Source organism: Pocillopora damicornis, chromosome 6, assembly GCF_964200805.1.
Source record: "Pocillopora damicornis chromosome 6, jaPocDami1.2, whole genome shotgun sequence".
NCBI classification, from domain to species: domain Eukaryota; kingdom Metazoa; phylum Cnidaria; class Anthozoa; order Scleractinia; family Pocilloporidae; genus Pocillopora; species Pocillopora damicornis.
In genome coordinates, this window is record NC_142675.1 from 6,972,501 (window position 1) to 6,998,559 (window position 26,059).

General features: G+C 37.5%; 1 protein-coding gene and 1 long non-coding RNA gene across 16 annotated transcripts in view; both read left to right on the top strand.

The window, feature by feature from the left end:
- The window catches only part of LOC149043683 (elongation factor G, mitochondrial-like), a 45,174-nt gene that overhangs the window by 17,801 nt on the left and 1,314 nt on the right, over positions 1-26,059 (top strand). For 4 of the 15 annotated variants that reach the window (XR_016187961.1, XR_016187956.1, XR_016187960.1 and 1 more), the window contains exons 6-7: positions 24,393-24,509; positions 24,717-24,790. Coding sequence is in view for 10 of the 15 variants with exons in the window: in XM_089210661.1 (XP_089066787.1) it covers positions 24,751-24,790 (40 nt within the window). In the remaining 5 variants the exon portion in view is untranslated. Of the gene's footprint in view, positions 1-18,840; positions 19,338-20,548; positions 22,385-22,690; positions 24,510-24,716; positions 24,791-26,059 lie in introns of those variants that run through there. The other 11 variants (XR_016187958.1, XM_089210663.1, XM_089210665.1 and 8 more) reach the window with 11 other exon arrangements.
- LOC149043684 (uncharacterized) lies at positions 13,723-14,511 on the top strand. Its single transcript, XR_016187976.1, has 2 exons — positions 13,723-13,977; positions 14,146-14,511. It is a non-coding gene; the product is annotated as an uncharacterized LOC149043684 (long non-coding RNA).

Sequence of the window (26,059 nt, forward strand, 5' to 3'; positions counted from 1 at the left end):
GAAATGACTGTTTTTCTTTACCTTTTATTATGGAATGTTGTGTTGTGATTGGAGAAAACATCGACACAAAGCTTTCAGATGGAATTAGTTACCAAATATGGTACAAACGATGCTAATAAGGAAAGTTCGGAAAGGGGGTCCATATCCTCTAGCGGATTTGAACCAGGGGGGGGGGTCCAAATCCGCTGTAACAACCGGAGCCCCCGAATGTCCACTGTTCGGTTGTAGTTTAGTTGGATTTGTGCTGCCGTGCTGAACTGTTCGCTTGAGAGAAGGCTAAAGAGCTAGAGAACTTCTGCCTGGCAAGGTAGGATTGTTTACGCTGTTTGCTGCATTAAGTACATGTGCTTGACCTTGTTAATTACCGAATTGCTTTTAGTCGCTAAGCTTGTTTTCTAACGCGTAAATCCCGCAAATTCGCTTAGTTATTATTATTTTTTATGCACAATTTTATCACAGTTGGTCATAATTTCAATCAGTTTATTGCAAAACAACGTCTGTTTCTGTTACGACTCTTGTTGTTGGGCTATATTTTCTTAGTTTTGTTCTCTAGATATGATTTCAATTTCGTAGTTTGCCATTTATAGTCAATATAGTCATTTTTCCTTGCATTTTATAAATAGCTTTTGGTTAAGAGAATATATTATACAGTTTGTGTCCTCACGAGTTTATATTCTCTTGCTTTGGTAGCACGCCATTATCTGATAATCCCGACAAATCTGCGTATTGACATCTTAAATGTTAATTTGTGGAAAAAACGATCGGAGTAAAGCTATGAATTGATTTCCAATGAAAATCGGGCAAAGAAGAGAAAAACAGGCGAGATTGAATATTAAAACTGTCATGAAAACTGAAGATGTTATGAACAAAACGTCTTACCGCGAAGTATGTATAAAAGATTTTCTTCAATTTACGTAACTTACAGGATATCTTCGGTTATTGTAGCATCATACAGCGAAAGAAGGTTGCAAATATATTCCTTTTTAAACATTTGTTAAAGTTTCCGAGACTCTAAAACGAAAAGGATTCAGGCGGCGTGAAACGGAATGGAACGGAAGGTGTAACAACTTATCCCGGACTTCTGCACGAACCCACGAATTGGAAATAAAAGGTTTTCGTGAAAATTTTTGTACCTTTCGGGATATCTACGGTTATTTTCACATTCCCACACTGATATTAACGATCACCCCGACCCATCATGGAAAGAAAAAAGGTTTTCAAACGAACAAATTTAAATGAATTTGTGACGTTTTCTTGGCTCTGCATCTCCTAAAACAACTACAAAGATCGAGGCCGCGCGAAACAACATGCCCCTTTAGCGACCTGGTACAGGCTCGGCCAATCCCAGGGCTCATTCTGACCCAGTATTAGCAAGGTGGCGTATTGCGCGTGACGTATTCTTAAAGGAGCGCGGTTCCCTGTGTTTCGATGGTTTGTTTATTTGAATTAGTCAGGGCAGATCCTCTTCGGTAAATCATTCGAACGATATTGCAAGTACAAATAAAGTAGTAAAGTCAGTAAATGGCTCTTTAGAAGCAAAACATGCTATAACATTTCCACGATTATTATCGATAACTTAAAATGTTTGCCTCTGCTATTGTTCGAGCAAAAAACGGTTAATAGTCGCACAAAGGTCAAACCCAAGCAATTTGTTTGATTTTTTTTCTCTCGTGCCAATAAGTTGCCCATACTTTTACTTCTCTTGTCAAACCTGCTGTAAGAGCCCTACATTCAAGTTAAATAGTTAACCGTTAATTGAAATAACATAGTAGGATAGCTCTTTAAGGCGGTATTAATGGTTTATGGTAAAAGATTATGATAAGCTGGAAGGAAGGACCCCTTAAGCTTTAGAAATACAGAATGCATCTAGCCAGTGAGATTCTTTAGAAGAATATCAATCAATTTTTAATCGACTTTATCCTCGGCATCGCCGTCGTGGTTGCTTATTTATAAGCTCCCTAATATTCAGTTCTTGAAACACTATTAGAGTTCGCTGTCAAATTTTGCGGGAAAAGTTGACCTACTGTCGAACAGTCGAATAACCTCTGGGTGAGACGCGAAATCGATCGCTTTGCAAGTCGTGAGAACATCGTTGTTTGGTCCCAGACCTCGTTTCTTACTACCCCTATCCCCGCGGTGTTTCTTCTCTACAAAAGGGTTTTCTTTTAGCTTGTGTGTTCAAGTCTTTTTTTTTAGTGCATAGATAAACAGTAACACCCCAATAAGTTGTTACGTATGGTTTAAGATCACACACAGAAAAATTACTTCAGTTGTAGTAATACTATGACAACTTTATTCCATCCGTTATGATTTGATATTAGCCGGCTAAGCGTAGCGGGACACGTCTTCCCTCTCAAAAAAAACCGGAGGGAAGGAAACGTCTGCGAAAAGGTGGTGAGTATGGTTACATGAAAGTGAAATGTGATCATCGCAGTAAATTTTCCAATTTAAGCAATTGGAAAGAAGAAGCCTGAAAAAAATCAAGGCTTCAACGGGATTCGAACCCGTGACCTCCGCGATACCGGTGCGATGCTCTACCAACTGAGCTATGAAGCCACACATTGGGAGCGAGGTCAATTTGAGTTCATATCTTCCCGTGCAGTGAAATGATGTGAAGTTTTTATTTGAAATAATTCATATTTGTACTGCGGTTGTAGATGAAAGTGAAATGTGATCATCGCAGTAAATTTTCCAATTTAAGCAATTGGAAAGAAGAAGCCTGAAAAAAATTCAGGGCTTCAACGGGATTCGAACCCGCGACCTCCGCGATACCGGTGCGATGCTCTACCAACTGAGCTATGAAGCCACACATTGGGAGCGAGGTCAATTTATTTCAATTTATTCATTCTTCTTTCCAATTGCTTAAATTGGAAAATCTACTGCGATGATCACATTTCACTTTCATCTACAACCGCAGTACAAATATGAATTATTTCATATAAAAACTTCACAGTATGGTTACAGAAAGGCTAATTTGATTTTGCACAAGCACCGCGTTTACATAAAAAAGAAAAAAGGGCTACATAGTGACTAATAGCTGTCATTACGGAATTTTGGCCAAGTACATTGAAGTTTGATAAACACAATTTAAAAGAAGTTAGGTGTTGGGTATGGACAATCTACGAAGTTGAGCGATTGATTCACCGTTTGTTGATTGAAACCCAAAGCCCTTTGGTTTTGTTTGTAAGCCGCCCATTCATCTATATAAACCAAAGAGTCTGGTAGCACGTTTCTTTGAATAATCAGCAATAGCGTAGCAGCATTTCGCCCTTTGACAAGCTGCAAATATGGTCTAACGATGTATCGAAAAGCCCAAGAATCCATCTCTCTCCTCGAGGTCGACGTCCCCTTTGGTACTATTGAGACAGAAGTGCACACAATTTTCATTAAAAAGTGTAGTCTACGTGGAACAGAGGAAAACTAAGCAAAACCGTTTGAGCAGGTGTAGGCCATTAATAGACGGAGAAATGATCTAAGACATCAAACAGATGTTACGTTATGTCAAAATGTTTGATACCGAAGAATGACCTGGCTAAGAAAAAAAATACCTAAAACAATTTAAAACAAACGCATACGAGATATCGAAGCGTATCTTTTGGTGAGCATGGAAATGTGGACACAATTGTTTTCGAGCGTCTTGTTGTCGGGTTTTAGGTGATTTGTTCTCCATTATTGTACTGACCGTTTTGGATTACAATAAGGAACATAAACGTCGCTAGACTACCCACAGTCCCTCTTTTGCTCTAAAATCTGTGGGCGGTACACTTTTCTAATAGTCCGTCCCCCAAAGGTCTGCGTTCATTCTGTATGCTAACCTTGGACTTGTGATTTTGGGTCAAAGAGACTTACCAGGTAGACGAAGTATTTTTAATCACCAGAGTGAAAAACAACGCTTAAGGTAAATAGAACCGCAAATATTTTGTAATAAAGGTTTTTTTTTTCCTAGCGACATTGTTTGCTGTACTTGGTTTCTGTGTGTGTGTAGACCACTCGAGTGGTGACAAGTAAGACTTGAGGTCGGGGGAGGGTAGGAGGGTAATCTTCCGAGAGGCTACTGGGCATCTAAGGAAGCTTTCGGACAAGAACATTTAGTTAAAGTTTCTCGAGGTAGGAAAAAAGAGGAAAATGTCTTCCCGTTCACCCGATTCTGATTTAATTTTTGATGAAATTACACCCTTCTAAGTACTGCCAAAAAAGAGATGGTTTTCTTGTTTTTTTTTTTCAATAAGCAACAATTTTTCGTTTTAACTGTCCGCCATTACACTGTACCGATCATTGAAAAAAATTTTTCATCCTCGTTTAAGTTGTTCAGCTTTGTTAAGTTAAGTTCCAGACGAATTACATGTAGAGACCTGGATCGAGAGATAGATTAGGAGGTTAAATTTCCCACTTGAGAACCCAGCTTATGTAGCATGCATCACCGGTTTTAACCTTTTTGGAGTAAGTTGCCGTGGTGTATCCAAGCTCAGATTAGTTCCCAGATTGGACATTTAATCTCTGGTTTCAAAAAATAATATCTCGAGTCAGTTCTGTTAGTGCCGCTCGATAAAGACGCAAAATGGTGATGGGAACAGATTAAACGGAAAAATTTATGTTTTTTTTTTTTGATTGAGGTGGTATGTTTGGCGTTTTACAAAAACGGTGAACTTAATACTGAGTAAGTTTGCAATAACAGTTCTTCTGAGAACTTCATGGCCACTATTGGAGACAGAAAAGTCAGTGCTATACTCGCTAAAATAAGAGACAGCCAAACGCTGCTGATCTCGCCAATTAAATCTCCCCAGAAAGAACAGTCAGCCTCCAAACGTTCCATTGTGAAGGCACGCACTAAACGAGCCAGTGCAGAATTAAACGATGACTTACTTTCGTCAAAACTAGCTTCAAAAAAGTACTAAGAGTTACCAAACGTCCACGACATGCCTTTGTAAAAACCAACCCCTAAGCGTCTTAAGACGGAAGCGAGTTTCAACAACCTGCGGAACACAATTGCCTACATGGAGACACGGCGCGCAAAAACAAAGAAATTCTTTTTTGTTCTTGTATGGAGGGTTTAAAGGAAGGAAGAAGGAATTAAAGTCGTCTGTCAAAACTGTAAGAAGAGCATTATCAGTCAAACCTTCGATCCCAACAACAGTTTTGAGACACCTTATAAGACTGATTCATAAAGAAAACTCTTTCAAATTCAACCACAAAAACTATTTTCAAACATTCGCAATAGCTTTGGGAAAAAAAATGACGGTAGCTTTTGCAGTCATATTCATGGCTCCTATTGAGAAACAGCTACAAACTAGCTACAAGCCCACAGAAACCATTTCTTTGGAAAAGATACATTGATGACATTTTTTTGTGTGTGGACCATTCCCGAAACCGAAATCAACAACTTCATTGACTTTGCTAACTCATTCCGCGCCACCTTTAGATTCATGAATGAACAGTCATCAAAAAAAAAATTGTTTTTCTCGATACTGAAGTGTTTTATGGACCGAGGTTTACTGATAGCAAAATCGTTGATGTTTAAACATATTACAAGCCGACAGAAACGTTCCAAGATACACACAGTTATCTTCACGCCACCTTCTCAGTGTTAACCCTTTACACCCTAACATCAGTATGCATACTCTCCACACTGTTCTCTATACACCCTAACATCAGTATGCATACTCTCCACACTGTTCTCTATACACCCTAACATCAGTATGCATACTCTCTACACTTTTCTCCATACACCCTAACATCAGTATGCATACTCTCCACACTGTTCTCTATACATTTCCTAAGGTGCTGACAAAGGAGAATTAGCTTAATGATCCAGAGCTTCTGTGGTTGTTGATCATTTCCATAATTCTCATGACCTTAGTGCGTGACTAAAGGGTAATATTGTAATGAGAAATTAGAAGCTGGTCACTCTTAGGGGCTAAACGGTTAAGAAGGGTTTTGTAAAATGAGAGCAGGGCACTACGCTTACTGAGAACAAACTCGGTTAAGGAATCTTTTGAGTTAAAGAAGAAATAATTTTTATCTCGCCTCATAAAACGAAGCTACCCTCAGGACCTCGTCCAAAAGGTGTTTGCCGATGCCCAGTTCTCATCACGCAACACGGCTATGAGAAACAAACCGAAATCATCTAAAAAGATTTTCCCGTTCGTTAGGACTTTCAACCCTGCTAACCAGAATGTCAAAAAGATTCTTATGAAACACTGGCACCTTATTTCAGGCAACAATAACCTGGTGCAAATGTATCCTAATCCGCCAACTGTTGCTAATCGGAAGGTCAGGTCTTTAAAAGATTCTCTTGTTAGAACAACTTCCTCCACTTTAATTACACAACAGCATTTTAGAAGTTATACACGATAAGGGTCTAGTGAAAACACTACAAGACAATGCAATATTTTCAGCCCTTCCCTTCTAATAAATCCTAGTTCCTTCGGATAACTCCTTCATCGGAATCTGCGCTTCTATGCAACACAGAATGCAAAGGCCAAAGATTTGATTCACCATGGGGACTCAGGATCTTTTTCTTTGTCGTGAGCTCGTGACAAGACGGAAACCATCTTTTTTTGCGGAGATTTTTCATGCTGCACCAGAGACGTTAATGTGTGCCAAATTTACTGTAAAAACTGAATATTACATGATTAGATAATGTATATGAGCAACACCGCTCTTCTAACATGAGAGTGCGATCCCTTAGAGTGAAGGAGAGGGATTTGTGGTGTGTGAAAGGTGCTAAAGATGGCTATCGTATGATACAGAGCTTAGCAGCCTACCCTTTTTCATAAATTGTAAAATTATTTTATAACAAAAGGAACCTAAAGTGATTCTAAGTCGCTCGGTTACTGATGAAAAATGAAAACTGAAATCTACAACTCCGATATATTGCTCCCCGTTTTCATTCCAGAAATTTTCCTTTTGATCACCAGCACACATTGTGTTGCAGGTATCTAAAGCTTTTGTAGATTCTTTTTATATATATATATATATATATCTTTGTATTCAATGCATTGAAATGTAGTATTTGTAGTTTTACTGATGCTCGCCCGTTCTTGTTTTCTGTTCCACAAAACTATCTTAAACGAATGCGCTCAAATCGAGGCAAATTCCCCATGAAAATATGGCCCAAATACATTTTACGGAAACGAATACACAGATTCATTCAAAGCACGCAAATTTTATTACCAAGTACGGCTCAAGGAAGCGAGGTATGGGAAAATACCAATCAGAACGCTCGGATTTACCTCAGGACTACCTTGCCATATGATATTCCAGTATAGTGGTACCAATATATGATATGCGTTATTGACCAAACTTGTTCGGCCAAGATGACTGGATATTGGCCGAGTTCTTTTTTTTTCGCGTTTTTACGGACTGGGACGAAGTCGTAGTCCATAAAAAAGCAAAAAGAGAATGAGGTTAATATACAGCCATCTTGACTGAACAAGCTTGTCATTGTCACATTGTCCAAGAATTACAAACTTGGTAAGTTTACTCCACGCAATTTTTTTCTTTCGCGCGATCAACGCGGCCAATCCCCAACGGGCAAGATAGACCCATCTTGCCCGTTCGGCTAGCCAATCAGAACACAGGATTCGTTTCATATTGTCCACGGGCGCAGCCGACGATAGGATAAATGTCACTATATAAATTCTCTAGTTTCTTTTTGAATAGAGAGGTATTGAGGCAAAAATTTAAACTGGAATATAATTTTAATGACACGCCGAGTAAATCGCGGACAGAAAAGCTTGTTTTCCTAGATGTAATTGGCGATGATGTTCGACGAGATTGCGCATAAAACGGTGTTAAACCAATTTAACTATACTTAAACATTTGAAGAATCGCGAAAGATCTTCATTTACACGGTAATTTTTGAAGAATAACAGATTCGCTTTTCTATACTTCCTTTTTTCATTGAAAGGTTAGCCAAGTCATGTCGCATTACGTCGGCTATGAATCCTTCAGAGCAATGATTTTATGAGGTTTCAGATGGCCCGCCGCTATTTTTTTTAGAAAATGTTGTTTGACCTTAAAACCTGGTAATATCTTATCTCTGTCGCACCGAGATATGATGCCTCATGAAATTTTAAATTTGTTATTCCAAATGCCAAATATCAAAGAAAGCGGTTTACGTTTAAATGCCGAACATTCGACCTATAAATAGACCTTTCCTGGCTCCCACAAATATCCATATATAACTTTGTTCAAAGTTTATCGTAATTGGAAAAGTGTAGTCCGTCGCCTTGCTAAGCTCACTCCTGCTAATCTTGGAAGCGACACTTCCCTTTCAATCTCCCTAGCTGCTCTCTGATCCTCTGGAGTTTGATCTTCATCATCTCCAACATATTCGTCATCAGGGTTACTATTAACAAGCCTGCGGAGCCTATTGTCCTCCTCAGACTTTAGAGTGATGCTTGAACCCTCGGCAGTGAATCCCAAAACTCGGGTTAGAATGAAATTGGGTGAGCTCTGATCACAGACATCGCCGTTCAGCCGCTGAAATTGTACTTTCTTTCGTAAAAAATTGCCTCCATCTACTTCTAATTGAACGTCTTGTAAGAGAATAGCCAGCCAGAAAGGTGAAATCTCACAGCAACGATATCCTTATTGTGGTAAACAGCTTGCACCCGCACAGTTCAACCCTGCAGTACGACATTAGCATATTTTATTTGGCAGGCTGTTGTTCCGTCTTGGCAGTCTTCCGATGAGGCTGTGATGACAGAGGGACGCAAGCTGAGGGCCGGTATGGAAGTGTGCAAGTCAACTCTTTCGTCTTTGAGCGAACGTTTTCCTGTCGTACACCTTTTCCATATTCTCCGACAAACTCTCGCCTTTTGCCCTCCTCTTCACTTCCTGTTCCCTTGAGAAAGAATACATGCTAGAGTGAATTTTGACAGAAAACCGTTGTCATAAGTAGCAAAAAATAAGTTCTATATTATGGCATTTTAATAGTGTTCCGCTTATAGCAATTAATTCGAATTAATCTACCTGGTCGTCGTCGTCGTTTTTGGTGATCTTGATCGTCGCCTTCGAGAGGGCGATCGCTCTGATTTTTCGAGGAGGCTGCAAAAACAAAGAAAGTGATAGTGTTAAGGCTACATCACGTGTTGTTAATTGAGTTTTCAAAAAACTTTTTTCGGTTCGTCAAAATATAACAGTTAATATACCTCGGTGTACGTTCGTTGCGAGACCTTGATCGCCACCTTGGTGGAGATGTCGAAGGTTCATACTGTTCACGAAAAGGCCTGGAAGAAAAAAAAAAACTTAATTATTTTCGAAAAAGCCCAATTTTAAGAATGGTGGTGCGGGTTCTAGCGCCTGGGCCAGTCCATTTTTCAGTTCCAAAACTGACAGTTTTATTGTACTTCTGATTTACAAAATTATCACACCTTATTGGGCCAGGTGATTACCGAGCTCTAACAACGGGCCTCAATGCTTGAACCTAAAGTCCGGCGGTTAGCCATGGCTAAGCACATGCAAGTTAGCGCAATAAAATAAGTCTCTCATAAACAATGATGGTTTAACCAATAAACTCCCAGAAAAGACTGACATGTAACTTCTCCCTATAATATCTATATGTTTTTCAGCAAAGGGTTCATGGGAATACTCAAAATTATCAGGTTGAAGTTGTCATCTTGATATTACACCAAAGTTTCGTAGCTAATTTACGAGGAATTGTGTAGCAGCTAGAGGGGAGAATTAGCAATCAGATCTTGACAATTAAAGGGCCAAATGTGAATCAAGATTCGAGCGGAATTTAGCGCAAAATAAGCGATTTCCATGACCAGTACCAGGTAGCATAATAAAATATTTAACAAGTAGAGTTTATTCAAACCCTTAACGTAACTGGTCTCAAAAAAACTAAAGGCCTAAATCACTACTAACAAGCGATTCATGCTGTGCGGTTGTTGCGTTTATCAATTAACGAGGCATAATACGTTGTCGTTCCATGAGATGCAAACAATTGGCCGGGTATTCTCAAGTTTAGCAAAGCGTTTTTTCGAGTCTTCCAACTTCTTTTAAACTTCCGAATTCTACTACATTGAAACAGTTATTATTGACCATAGTTCGTAATTAAAACCCCTGTCGTTCCTGTTTGCTCGTTGCAACCCCGAAAAGAAATTCAAAAGTGTTTCATAATACACAAAAATCCTCAAAACTCGATGATCTTGAAGTCGTGTATTTTTCTTTTTAGTCTTTCTTTCTTCGGTTTCTTGGGCTCCTGAAGATGCATTTTCAGTAATTTTTGGTAAGTTTCGCCGGAGGTTAAGTTAGTTCCAAATGGAACAAAGAATTAATTGAATCATTACAATGTTACACTTACCTTTCCCTCTCCGCCTTTTGCTTTTTCTTGTGCTTCCCCATAGATTATGGTTGAAGTATCGAGATTTAGGGAAAAAGCAAATCGAATAAACAAATCATATATCAACTGAAAAAGACACTGCAAATTTTCTGTAATACTGCGGCTTGTGTCCCTCCACGTGCTCTGAGTGACTGGTGCAGTTTTGACAGTTCCTGGCTTTCGTCTGGCTTCTAATCACAACTATGCTTTCACTGCCATCAGGAGAATATTACTTTTTGATGCTCTCATTATGATTTAAGGAGAATGGATATTTATTTTTGATTTTGGTCGATCGCGAATCAGAAGTGCCAGAAAGTTCGAAAGAGTCGAAAATCAAGAGTATTAAGTATTAAGTATTATAATAAAGTTCGGATATAACGCGCGCTGTCATTGGTTGAAAGAGCGTGCTCCATGAGAGTATAGAGCATAGAACTGAACTCAAGCTGTCACGCCATCTGCCAATTGTACTATGTTCGACCTTTTCCGGGACTTCTTTTTAGCTTTTTTCCGATAATTGAAAGTGAAATTTCGGAACTGAAGCGAGCCGGCAAATAGCAACAGAAGAATCAAACAAAGGTTTGTAAACATGCCATGCGCCATAATTTACGTTATTTAAACGTGAGCAGATAGGAAAATCCTCAAAGGAAAAACAAAATAAACATTCCGAGTTTTAAAGATTTTCACGCTCAGTTAGATTGCAAGCTTACGTACGGTAATAAAAATCAAACACAGCTAACACTCGTATAGTATATAAAGTTCAGTGTTCAAAAACAAAACAGGAAAAAACAGAAATGATGAAAAATATAACCAAACTGGCATAATTGTTAAAATTCATACTAATCATAACGGTGTCTGAGCGAATATGATCATGCTAAGTTCATCGCGGCTCGCTCATCATGGCGATCTCCGGTCATCACAGTAAAGCAAGCCTCAGAAACTACATCGGCCGCCCTTCGAGTGAAAAAATAAGAGCTTGCTCTGATATCCTTTCCGATACGTTGAGTGGCAATTCACATCGGTCACTGCAGCCGAGTTTTGCGGCGCTGTCATCACGAGTGATCTTCATGTTCCGGTGAATTCAGCTGTCTTTCATTCAAAAAACACTCGCCTTGAACAGCTTGTTTTCTACCTTGTCATGTGGAAAAAACTCGCGTGTTTTTATGAGCCATAATTCGGTTGAATTTCACTGAACATTTCACTTCGAGATTCTATATTAGAGACTTAAAAAACTTCTGGCAAAAGTGTTAAATTCGACTTGCCGAACTATTTTAGTTTCTAAACTATCGTAGAATGTGAACTTTGATGGTTTTTGAACTTTGATGGTTTGACACTTTTGACAGCTTTAGTCTTGTACAGCCAATCAGATTACTTGAACCATTCTAACAAGGATTGTGATTGGCTTATTGTAGCGTGCTTTATGAGAGTATAGAGCATGCTGACGACATTGTTGTTCGCTTTGGAAATAAAGTTTGTTTTGAAAATTGAAAGTATTGCTTGGGTAATTTAACGAATTCTTTATTATAAAACAAATAGAGAAGCCTTGGCTGTGCTCTGTTCTGTTATAAAGCACTTAGGAAGCGGCTAGAGCACTCAAGAAGTGGTAAGAAACACTCGACTACGTCTCGTGTTTCTCCCTACACTTCTTTCGTGCTCTAGCCGCTTCCTGCGTGCTTTATAACAGAACAGAGCACAGTCAAGGCTTCTCTATTTGTTAATTAAGGTCGATACCTCGACCCTGGGTGCCAGATAAAAGTAACGCAGTTTCCGGTGCCAAAGCTTGCCGTGCGCCCCATTTGCTTAAAAAACCAGCGGAGAAAGCAGGCAAAAGCAAAGCATCCAAGTTGTCAACAGTTACATTATTGCGAAGTTTTTATATGAAATAATTCATATTTGTACTGCGGTTGTAGATGAAAGTGAAATGTGATCATCGCAGTAAATTTTCCAATTTAAGCAATAGGAAAGAAGAAGCCTGAAAAAAATCAGGGCTTCAACGGGATTCGAACCCGTGACCTCCGCGATACCGGTGCGATGCTCTACCAACTGAGCTATGAAGCCACACATTGGGAGCGAGGTCAATTTATTGAGTTCATATCTTATCATATCATATCTCATATCATACCATATGAACTCAATAAATTGACCTCGCTCCCAATGTGTGGCTTCATAGCTCAGTTGGTAGAGCATCGCACCGGTATCGCGGAGGTCACGGGTTCGAATCCCGTTGAAGCCCTGGTTTTTTTCAGGCTTCTTCTTTCCTATTGCTTAAATTGGAAAATTTACTGCGATGATCACATTTCACTTTCAGTTACATTATTTTCACAGGAATTTACAAGTTCCTCGATTTATAGGAAACTAAAGCGTATCTTTTACAAGGTCACATTCTCACTGTTGTTATGACAACCAGTTAGTTAATATTCACAGGACGTCATAGCGGCCATATCATTATTTAGAGGTGTTCCAAAACAATCAAATAGCGGCCATATTGATGTTCCAAGCAAATCCTGTGGGATTTGAACGCTTTTGTCATAAAAACACTTTCTAAATTTGAGCGCCGATTGACCACTTGAGTGAACTGCACTGTACAGTGGTTGCATGGATGCGGGTGAAAGCCGTTAATACGATTTGAAATGGATTTTCAGCAGGTGGATTCCTTTTTAGCGGGATCCTGGATTCCAAAAGCTGGATTCTGGATTCCAGAGCCCAGTATTCCGGACTCCACGAGCAAAAATTTCCTGGATTCCGGAATCCGGATTACCTTACATGGGGCGGATATTTTGGTAACAAACAAATCGACAGTGTTTTAGCGTGGTCTGTACTCCAATCGACAACGATGTTTGTCATCACAGAGCTTAAAATTTGTTGCGAGCTCACGAGGCGCAGCCGAGTGAGTCCACCTCTTTTTGACCACTGTGATGACGAATATCGTTGTAGAGAAGAGTACAGACCAGTGTCCATTTGTTAAATCGAATATGGTTGATGAATTTGTTGAAACTCTTGTGGGAATAACGGCTCAATTATTTTACTTGAGAGTAGAGGATCATTAGCTTTTAGTTAAATCCGGCACTAGTGTACATTCTTATCATACTCTGCACAGTACATCCACAAGTTCACTTTAGTGTCACTTCCAGTCTATTTTTCGGTGATCTATATGTTCACGTAGGAATCACAAGTAAAATTAATCTTGATTCAAATTATGGTTTTCTGTTTTTTACAATCGATGACCCAGCCTACGTGTAGCCGTACCCTCCCCGCCAAGGTGAAACGGAGGCGAGGCAGCTTCCGTTTCACCTTGGGAGGGTACGGCCACACGTAGGCTGTCAATGACCAAAGCTGGAGTTTTTTGTGAACCGCGCACTCTGCCGGTGCTTGGCCTGGTTACTCAGCTGTTTTTGTGTGGGATTTCCCACACTTAGTCAAGGTCCGCGAAATTTATTTCTTTATTTCTTTCTTTCTTTATTTATTTGTCCACGAGAGAGAAGTGCTTGTCACGTGGTTTCTATTTGCGTTCAGTGAGCCGTGAAGACTGGATTCCAGTCAGCGTTTTTTCATAGTGTATTGTACGGCGGCCATTTCTCTTCTCAGTCGTTGGGTTTTGGAGAACTTATTCGGAATTTCATATTTGTTTCTTGGGGATTTTCGTTTCCAAGGTAAGGATAAGTCATTTCATATTTTCACGGGTTGTTTGCGTACTTTAACTTTTCAATTTTGTTGTGGGAGCTTCAAGATTAAGCTCTCACGAAAGGCGATTACGTTTGTACACCTGGTTTGTGTTCTTTCTTTCATAATCTAAGGTGTTTGTTTCGTTATTTCTTCAGGTGTCTATAACAGAAGATTTTTTCACGTAAGCCAACACGCTGAAACGCGGCTTGTGTTCAGTGCAGGTTGCACAGGAGCTTTTATGCTTTCACAAGCCAACATTTATCGGCTTGGACCTTCGGTGCGGGTTGTGCCAGATTGAAAGGAGTCATTGTACTCTCGCAAGCCAACATTTGTCGGCTTGAATGTATTTGTGCGGGTTGCGCTTCAAAGAGTCTCAGGGTGTCTCAAAGTGTCTCAAAGTGTCTCACGAGTGTCTCAAAATGTCTCACGAGTGTCTCGAAGTGTCACAAACTGAAAGAAACTATTGTTTGCCTTGAACTGTCAAGAGTGTTATCTATTTTAATAAACTGAGTTTCTAGTTAGTTGGATTGTTGTTGTTGCTCGCTCAAGCACACAAGTAAATATAGGGATCTCCATTGACCAATTCTGTTCAAGGATTGGATCTCATGAAGATTTACATCCTGATTTAAGTGAAAACTATGACCTCTCTGATGATCTCAACATTCCATCAACATCGCTGAATAATGAACCACTGATATTGAATGAATTACCTGATTTCGATTTTCGTCAAATGGTCCAGACACCCGATAAAGAGCAAAAATAATTTTTTACCACATTTTACATCAGATTAAAACCTCAGAAACCCCTTTCTACTGCTTCCTCAGTGGAGGGGCTGGTGTTGGCAAATCGCATTTAACAAAAGATTTGTATCAGGCAGTGCTTAAGTATTATAACACTAGAGCAGGTGATGATTTTCATCAGATCAAAGTTATACTATTAGCTCCAACTGGTAAAGCTTAAGGGTAACACTCTTCATAGCACTCTGGCCATTCCTGCCAATCAATCACTGAGACATTACAAACAGCTTGATTCAAGTAGACTAAACATTTTGAGAAGTCAATTGATTTTTGTTGATGAAATCTCAATGGTAGGAAATGGTAATGGTAATTTGCAATACAGCTAAACAATAGGCTTAAAGATATAAAAGGCTGTAGAGAGGATTTTGGAGGTGTGAGCATAATTGCTATTGGTGACTTATTCCAATTAGAATCTGTTATGGATGCTTATATTATCAAAGACCTCAAAAATGTAGATTTATGCTGTTCTTTCTCCCAGTTTATGGCATAAACACTTTAAAATGTTTGAAGGTAAATCATGGGTCAAAGAGACAGCAAATTGTTTTTGGAATTACTTAATAGGTTGCGTAAAGGTAAACACACAGTAGCTGACATTGCAAAACTTAAAGAGAGCTATACAAGAAGACATCAACAACCCAATAGATGCACCTCACTTATTTATACAGAATGCTAAAGTAGATGAATTTAATCAAAGGGCCCATAATGCAGCCACAGGAAATAAATTCACAATAAATGCTCTAGATAGTGTTATTGGAGCTATCTCTCCAGAGCTAAGAAACAAAATACTAAGACAAATACCCAATGATCCAAGAAAAACAAAACAGTTAGCCTCAACCCTTTGTCTTGCTGAGGGTGAAAGAACACACCTTGTCATGAATGTACGAACCGAAGATGGCATGACAAATGGTGCTGGAAATGTTGTTAAACTAGTTCAGTTACATCAACAAACCAAACCATCTGGTATTGTATGGGTACAATTTGACCACTCAGATGTTTCAGAAAACAAGGAATGAAAAAAGACATTTGTATGTACAAGGAATTGAACACACATGGACCCCAGTAAACCCTGTGACTACACAGTTGCAGTAGGTAGAAACAGAACAGCACAAGTTGTTAGAAAACAATTTCCACTGCGTCCCGCAGCAGCAAAAACAATTCACAGGTCACAAGGTGATACTGACAGTAGAATTGTTGTGGATTTTAGTACCAGAAATACTATTCCACACATACATTATGTGGGACTCAGTAGAGTGAGTGCTATAGAAGGCCTATATATTTCTGATTTGTGTGAAAGCAAGATTGCTGTTAATCCAGATGGAGAGATTAAGAACAACTGCAAAACTTAAGCTTTGCATCTCCCCTCTCCATGACATAACATTTTCCCTTCTTAAACTGAGTCATCTTAATGTAAGGTCTCTTCACAAACACATAGAAGATATACGTAAAGACTTAATTTATCTAAGTGCTGATATCAATATTTTCACAGAAACAAGATTTAATTCTCAAGATAATAATGACATGTATGACATTGCTGGTTATGTTCTCTTCCATAATGATAACCTTAATTCCAGCAATGGATCAAGGTCTTATGGTGGTACAGCTGTGTACAGTAAAATCCCATACTTACCTGGATACCCCTATTGTCACGATATACATGGTGTTGAAATAACAGTAATTAAGTTAGCAAGTCTTTAGGATTGAATAATCATAGGGATATATCACTCCCCAAACGTGCCCGTAAGACAACTTTATGAAGCAATAACTGAGGTATTAATTAACATTTCACCAGACAACAATAACATTACTGGAGACTTTAATATAAATTGGCTTGTTGAAACAGACAGAAGACCTTTGTATAATTTACTAGTGAGGGGTAACCATTACAAACAGTTCATATCAACTTATACAACTGACAACAATACAGTAATTGATCATATATATACAAATATATCTAACATTGATATACAAGCAGATGTTTTAGCAACATATTTCACAGATCATAAAGCTGTTTGGGCCTCATTTCACGGTGTCCTCTAACAAATTACTTTATCATGATGTACATTGTTTTTAAGTTAAGAGAGCAACAAAAGAAAGCAGTAAATAGTTATGAAAAGAGTTGTTTCCCTTTTTTCAGAGGAATTTGTAATGAGAAACTCGCAAAACTATTAATAAGGAAATGCTGCTTATTCATTTGGTACCAGAACAGGCCTTTTAAAATTAAGTTTGAAGTCATCTTTCTAAGAGTTGTCCAGTTTAACAACCATTTACAAAAGACAAAAATAAACTACATAACACACAGTCTTGAAATTTCAAGGCAGCTCCTTTAGCATCTTGGCTAATTTCTAACTGCAACCTTTATTGACAACCCTGCATTAAACAATTATTCCACAGTTAAGTCTGCCGCAAACCCTCCTGAAATACTCCAGGATACCAAAAAAAAAAAACAACAACAAGCAAACAAACATATTAGTGAAGTGAGCAAACAACCACATGCGTGACTTTCACGTAATCTAAAATTCGTGATTGCAGCATTCCCACGTGCGTAAAGTGCTTGTAACTTATGGGAAACACACGTATGTTACACCAAAAAAACCCGCGTGTAGTAGAAGAGGCCGATTACTCGCAATTTCTCGTAGTTTTGAATTTCCCTTTTGTTTTTCAGAACACCCATATACCTGTACTTTTTTACACCGATGCGATAGAAATTAATTGGAAAAGCATTCCTTGAAATAGGAAGTCGTCCTGTATTTTCAGCGAAAAAGATCGTTAAGTGATCAGAACAACACCGGCCAGATTATAGTCACGTGCTCGGCAACGACTTCTTGAAAGCGATCATCTTTCATTTTTACCATCAAAACAGTCACGTTTGCATAGAAGAATAACAAAACGAAACGATTACAACGGAAAGACCCAAATTGGCATAGAAAGAAATAATGCTGCAAATTACCATTTTCTTTAATGTCATGGGTACATGTTTCCGTGGGAATTTCTGTGTCAACAGCTTGCTGTCACTCACAAAGTCTTCGTGATTCTCGCTGGTCCTCGTTATGTTTAGCGCATGGACGATTCGAAGACCCTTCAAATTTGGTTTTTAAGTTGATCATAGCACTAGTCTGAAACATTTGAAGTCCATTTCAATATAGTAAATGTCGAAACAGGCCTGTAAAGACAATAAATATCGCAACGATCAGTGCAATCATAATAGCGCCAGGACTTTGGACTTACTTCTTCGGAAGGATAGATCTCGAGTTCGAAGCCGACTAATTACGACTAATTACGAAGAGTCCACGCTAATTTGCATATCGCAGAGCGCCCACAAGAACTCGTTTCTCCGCTATCGTATATCCACGAGTTAAACAGTAGTAGCAGAAATTTTTTCAATTTTTTTTCAATGACTGTTACGAAAATATTTACTGCTCCAAGTATTTGCAGTATTGCCGTATAAACAAATAAATAGCCTAAGCCACCAAGAGGTAATTTAGTTGTTGAAGACGATTACCAAACGTTCAAAACACGCCAAAAAGCTTCCAGGGAGGGAGGGAAAGGCATATTGCTTGATAAAAGTATAAGTTAATACCCCAGATCTCTCCTGTGAATCTGTATTTGTTCAAATAATTCACGCACAAAAATTACTATTCAAGCTGTTGATTCCAGGCCTAATATCACCCCTGTAGTACAGTTGACTCACGGTGAGCGACAGGTTTGCTTCCGCTCAAAAACCCCTTGCAAACACTTTGTCTATGAAATCCCACACAAGTACGCATTGCGGACCTATTTTTTTAAATGGCGGCACGCAAAGTCACATCATTAAAAGGTGAACGCAAGCGTTCGCTAACGAACGGTAGAATTAATCTTGGGAACGCTAGGGTATGTAAAATCGTAGTTTCCAGTAAAGTTTAAAATGTACATTTTGATATGGCATAGTGGCATGTGTTTTTCGCCGGCTTCCTCCTTGTCCCATAAAACTGGTCAGCAGCAGTAGCCACTGTCTGGTCATGCGCGGAACCCTTCACGTACGCCTGGTAGAAATTATATTGAAGGATTCCCTGAATTATAGGGACTGTGATGTTTTAGCTTGAGAAATGGGTTTAGCGATACTTTTGATCCAGCGATCTGGACTTCGCCTTCTTGCTCGTAATGTAAGATCTCCAACCTTGATGTTTAGACCGTGATATAAGTTTTTGTTAATTCTTGCGAAACGGGAATCCTAAGTCACGTAGAAGTGAAAAGCTTACATAATCGCACATCTTTCTCAAACAGTTAAGACTATCGTATCGGTTGTGATTTGTTAAAATCAGAAAGTTATTGAAGTGTCTTAAGATCGATGCAACGAGAGAATCAAAAATCAAAACAGTAATTTGATTTTAAACTGATTATTCTTGTATTTTGATTAATATGGGAAATAATGAATCCAGATTGAGTTCAATATGATATTAAGGAGTACAAGTTGCTCGTATTTGTATCCTTTGGTTAGTAATTAATCCTGAATCTTACGAACGAATGCTTTTTTTTCGTAGGTGAAGGCTCGGTTTTTTGCCTCTGAAGCAACGGTGAGTGCTCAACTTTCTCAAGGAGATTGACAGTCTTTGACTACATTTTCACCGGGGTTAAAAATGTATATATTTTATTGTATTACAAGGAACAGTCTTTCAAAACTGTCGGTGAAAATGTTCCTTTGAGTTCAACAGTCAGTGGTAACTTTCACAGGCTGTTCATTAACCCTCTGACTCCCAGAAGTGATTAACATGTCACTTCTCCCTTCAACATCCATCCGTTCTCCAGCAAACAGTTAATGAGAATACTCAAACTTATCTGGTATCTTGATCAAACACCAAGTTCTTATTACTAAAATAAAGTAATGTTGATTTCCCCCAAATTTTCTCTTGCAAACCTACTGACTGTTTAGGAATGCCAAGCAACTCCAAAAATTATTGTGGTGTTTTAGAGGACAAATTTTCTAAGCATTTACTTAGATCCTATGAAATCGCTAGGTGAGAAATGTTTTAGTGTTGTTGAAAACCTTGCAATTTTATAGTATACATCTGCTCTGATAATTTGTGCTCTGTAGTAAAAAGCCAAAATAATTTTTGGAATTACTTAATTAATATTTCTAAACTAATATTTGATACTCTAAAGAATAATCTTTCAGTAGAAATTTTGTGAAAATATTTGACTACCTGGCATTTAAACACAGCCTTATCTTTTATTCCCAATGAATGATATTCTCCTGTTACTTTACCCTATTTCCAGCTACTACTAACATTAATTAGTGAAAACTTAAATTTTTTCCTCACTGTTCATTCATGAATACAGGCCCTTGAAATTGGGGAATTTTTTATTACTAGATGCCTTGCGTATTTTCGAAACATTTCTTTTCTACGATCAGCAATAATGTTGCAATTTGATTGGCCAATTTGCTGTTGTTGATAAGAGCATGAGCAGCGCTGCTTGCATCAACTGGTCATGCAATGCCTTTATCACTGAAAGAATCATTTTGTTTGACATCATTATTGTGGTAAAAAAGGAATTGACAGGGGTTTAGCATGGTCTCTATACAATGATGTTCATCATCACATTGCTCAAAAGTTTTTGCTGATTCACCTGGCTGGGCTGCATGAGTCTGTAGCAAATTTTGACCTCTGTGATAATGAATATCATTGTCGATAAGATTACAGATCATGCTAAACCACTTTCAATTTGTGAATTGGGCATGGCTGTGTACATTGGGCATACATGTAACATTGTCTCCTTTTTTTGACAGAAGGATGTGTCAAAAATCAGAAATATTGGTATATCTGCCCATATTGACTCTGGAAAAACCACACTCACAGAGAGACTTTTGTTTTATACTGGAAGAATCAGTCAAATGCATGAGGTGAGAACAATGGACTTTGATTTGCCTTTAGAAATGCTTTCAACATTACCAATCCTACTTTGCAGGATGCATCTCACATGTGGACCTTGTAACAATTGAGCTCACAGCAAAGTCTCTGTGACTCAGTAGTAGATCATCAAAGTGGTGAATCTGAAGTTCTGAGATTCTATTCCTCACAAGGATTCTAAATTGTTTTTTAGTGCCATGCTCATGACAAGAGAAAAAAAATATTTCACTAATTGACTTCGATGTTTGTTTTAACAGTTCAAAGTTTAATTTCCATGGGTTTTGCGTGATTATACAAATAATGATTTTTGCCCTTTGGTTTCCTGTTGAAATCTTTACTGCAGTTTTTTTTCCTAAGTGTGTGTTATGGATCAAAATTTACTTGAAGTTTAAGTGATATCAAACTTCTGTAGGTTGATAGGAATTCTGACAAGACCAAAAAAAAAAATTTTCACTAATGGATTTTGATACATATTGAAACAGTTCAAAGCCAATTTCCCATGGGTTTTGAGTGATTATACAAATAGTGATTTTTGCCCTGTCTCAACATTTGTTGTGGATTGAAATTTACTAAAAGTTCAAGAGGTGTCAAACTTCCACAGGTTGAAGAGAGTTCTGATAATATCTCTGAAACAAAGACTTTGTTAATATCAAGTTGATGTACAGTTTAAACCACAGCTTCTGCAATCAATTATTTCTAAATAGCAATGGTTTGACAACTTGCAGTAATAATATTTGATTGTGTTGTCTGATTGTCTGGGTTAGAGTAGGCCTGGAAAGGACTGCTGTTGGAAGTAAAGATCGATGATTTGACAACCTTGGTGGAAGTCACCACTTGTGTCAAATGATTATGACTTTATGACTTCCACTTGTTGTGGATAGTGACTGTAGAAATAAGTATCTAGACATTTTCTGGTAAGAATGTTTTGTCATGCTGAGAAGCATTCCATGGAACATAACAGAACATTTCATTAGGTCATGCAGTCATGATGTAATACCAGTCCACTGAGACAGTTGTGTTGTAAGTTTCTGGAATGTTCTAGAATACTTTGTAAATGTCTATAAGGACTCAGTTGTGTAGTAGTAGTTGTTGTTGTCAGAAGTGAATGACTGCTTGGAAAGCTATACACTGAGTGAGAGGGCTATTGTGAAGATTGTTTAATCCAAGGAACTTTGGAGAAAACTGTGAGTTTGTGTCAGTGGCGAGGCAAGACACAGATTGTTGTGGGCTTAAGTAAGTTTATTGAGGATAATTACTGTATTTCCTATTGGACTTGCTCTGCATTAAAAATATTAAAAGTTGTTTAATAAAGTAGTGAAGTCTAAAGGAGTATAACATTCTTTCTGTTTGTTAGATTATATTGTAACACACTGGTATTGTTAAAACTTGAGTCACTTCTACCAACAACAGTCCTTCAGGGAACCACTCTCACCAGTATGATCAGACTTCTTATGACAAACAAATGTGAAGATACAAGATACATAATCTCACTGTAGCTCCAAAGCATTAATACAGTAAATCTCAGGGTTTTTTTTTAATACTTTATTGATGAGAAACAAATTCTTCGCTCAAGAAAAATGTGTTGATATATCCATGCATTAGATTTGGTTGTTTGGTATTCATCCTTTTTTTCTAACCAGGTACGAGGTTAGGACAATGTAGGAGCCACTATGGATTCCATGGATCTGGAACGACAGCGAGGAATAATCATACAGGTTGGTATTAAGTAACAGTACTATGATTAATTTAATAAACCACAGTTCAAATGTATGACATTCATATAATCACAGTCATTTATTGATCACTAATGGATTTATTACAAACCAACAAAGTGACCAACTCCCAGTTGGCTTGTTATAGCCTTGTAGCTCAGTTGATAGAGCATTGCACTGGTATCCCAGAGGTCATGGGTTATAATGTATAGGCCTGAATTTTTTACAGGTGTTGTTTTCACCGCTGCTTTATCATTGTGAATTCAAATATATGATTTTCTTACACATGTAACCATGTTTGAATTTCAGCCTGGATAGAGAGATCCTTTTTCAATCTTTTTAGAACTCCCAAGAAAGTAGAATTCAAGGTCATTTAATTTGCTGTAGTAAATAGAGAAACAAAAATCTCAGGAATATACAGTTTGGAGATTGTATACATGGTTGCCATAGCAACATTGCTACATCTTTTTTAGTATGTTCACAAGGCATAGTGAAGATGTTATGTCTTAAATACAGTAGAAATTCTGGTGTTTTATATGATCTGCATAATGAAATAATATTCTTTGTATAATTTATTTCAAGAAGATACAACTGTATATATATGTATGTTGTTTTAATCTGCAGCAACATATGTTGATTGGAAAGATACAAACATTAACATTATTAACACACCAGGTGAGTCTATCAACCATTTATTCCCTAACATCAGGATGCATATTCTCCATACTGTTCTTTATACATTTCTGAAGGTACTTTTCTGAACTTGTCACAGCTTTGTTACAGAGTATCCTACAGTAATCATAAAGGATTTACAGTTTGAATTGTCATAAAAAACAGATGAACATGTAGTTATGATGTTTATGTGTGTGAAAGGTAAAAGCTCTTGTCAGCAGCATACATGTACACCTGCAGTGAGGTGGGAATTTTAATGAGTCCGTCTTCAAAGGTTCAAATGTGTGAGGGATAAGTGCCAGTTAGGGGGGAGAGGGGTTTTGAAGCTTGGACTTATGTGATGCTGAAAAACCAAATTATGAGAGTGAAAGGGTAAATTTCTTATTGATTTTTCAAGGTTTTTTTTTTTTTTATCATGGCACAATAGCAATACTACATTACCTTACATTACTATGTTGAAAAAAGGAAAGAAAAAATTGAAAAAAAAAAGGTTAAACAGTTTAATTTGTAATTTTAATTTAGAACAGCAAGCTGCAAGTAATTTATTTAGCACTGTCAGTATCTTAAGGTAGTGTAGTATTTAGATTTTGAATGGGAAAAAAGTGCCTTTTCTTCTTTTAGCTTTTTTACAGATGAGTTATCAGGTTTCTGAAAATTGTTAAGTGTGCAATTGTAGTGTGATCATTTATGCCTTATGGCACTTATTTCTAATTTGAATTTGTGTTGGAAAAATGACTACAGTCCAAGCACTGTGCTATTATTAAAAATAGTTTTGGATAATTGATTATCAATACAAATTTTTATGTCAAGACCTAAATTCTTTCAGAGAGGAGATCATATCTGGCCAAAATTTGAAAAACAAGTGAAGCCCTTGGGTTTTCTTAAAAAAACCCCCAAGAATGATTGAAATGATAAGGTCTACAGAATGGATGATATGGGGAGAGAATGTGGTCCTAGAGAAGGAACAACATAAAAATTTATATAGATATAACAAATGAGAAACAACAAAATGTTTGCAAAAAATGACCTGAACAGTGTAGCATTAAACATGTCAACTGTGAGGCCACAATTGAATTCCTATGACTATGGATTGGATTGACACTGAGATTTTCAAGAGTTGACAAGAACAATGGAAAGATCATCCACTACATTTGAGAAGATGCTTGTTACATATTCATCTGTTTATTTTTTTTAAACTATTACATTTATATGCTAATTTTTAATATTTGAAAATGACTTGGGAAGGTGAAAAAATTGGTTGTTTCTATTGCTGATTTTTATTCCACAATGTATATCAAAGGAACTTCCTATTAGAAAAAGTGAAAAATTATTTCCCCAGAGCAAAGTTACAACACACTGCAGCCTTCACTCAGTTGCCAATTGGTTTGGAATCTGAGGTAAAAGGAGTCATTGACCTTGTGTGCTGGAAGGCCTATTACTTTGAGGGAAATCATGGGTAAGATCATTCATTCTCGTGACTTTCATTTTATTTTTATTTAGCTGTTTAGCCAATCAGAAGGCTAGAAATTCAATAACCCTTATCCAGCTATTATTAAGATGCCATAACTTGAGCTAAAAATCTCCCAAAAAATTTAGCTGAAATATGATAATTGGCTCTTTCTTTGTTAAACAACCATTGCTGATTTAAATTATTAACTAACAGGTCCAAAGTGGTATAAGGTGTCATCCCTGAAGACATGGTTAATGAGTGTACAACAAGAAGACAGGAGCTGATAGGTACATGTACAATCTCAGTATTTATTTTAATTTTTTTTTCAAATGTTTTTGTTTGAGTTATGATAATGGCCAATCAGAACAAAGGAAAACATCACAGGGAGCCAATGGGAACTCAAAGTGAAACAAAGTAAAATTAAGTATTGGAAAATGCCAGTCATCAAGTTGTGATTATTTTAAGTTTTTAATTTGATGGGATAAGAGCTTGAGAGAAAGGGGAAAATTTTGTGGGCCAATCTCCCATCAAATATCAATACAACATCAAGCAAACAAGTGATGAGAATGAAGAAAAATATCAATTAGGGGATTATTAGTTGATCCAATACCAAATTCTTTAATCATAAGAATTGTCCATCATAAGAATTGCATGGCAGACAGTTAGAAGACTTACTTATTAGATTTTGACAATCAAAGTGTTTATTAGTGCTTAACAATTTAACTCCCAGATCAAATTTGTACTTCTCCTTACTGTCAACTATACAACTCTTATAATGTTAATTCAGAAAAATTTGTATTGGATCAACTAATTATCCCCAAATTGATATTTTTCTTTATTCTCATCACTATCTGGTTGATATTGTATTGCAGTTGTAAGGAGAAATTCTGTCTTGGTCACTCATGGGAGTTAAAGGGTTAAGTGAAAAATTCTCCAATGATTTAAGTGGGTTTTCACAGTCCCATCTGTCAATTCCATCAGCTACTAGTGAGAGACTCTGGTGGTTCCACATGATTTTGTCATTTTTCGAACACAATTTTTTTGATAGATAGTACATTTAAGAGAGGATCTCAGCATCCATCAAACAAATTTGAAATATTGTGGCAAGTCGCCCAAAATTCGTTTTCTCTCCTACTTTCATATTTTATATCCCAATATGTCCTGATAATTGTGGCGTAGTTTTTTTGTGAAAGTATATTTTAGTTTTCGAGAAATGAATTTTTTCGTTCGACCGCTCAAATATGCAAATTTTCACCGTGACTATTACCCAAGTTGTGTGACCTCATGTAACGAATATAATTTACCTCCGGTATTTCTGTCAACATAATCCTTTGTTTTACCACTCAAACTTAATCCCCTGTCATAATTGGAGCTGGTAAAGAAATATTTATTTTTCAGTGAATATGTTTGTCCGCCTTACTTTTCCTATGTCGAAAAGTAGCATCAAACAAAGACAGTTTTAACAATGACCGATACGACAGACTCTATTATGCTTCTATGCAGAATTGAAAATTGCCAGGCTTAATCCTTTGAAAAAGAGAAAAGAGCATTATTTC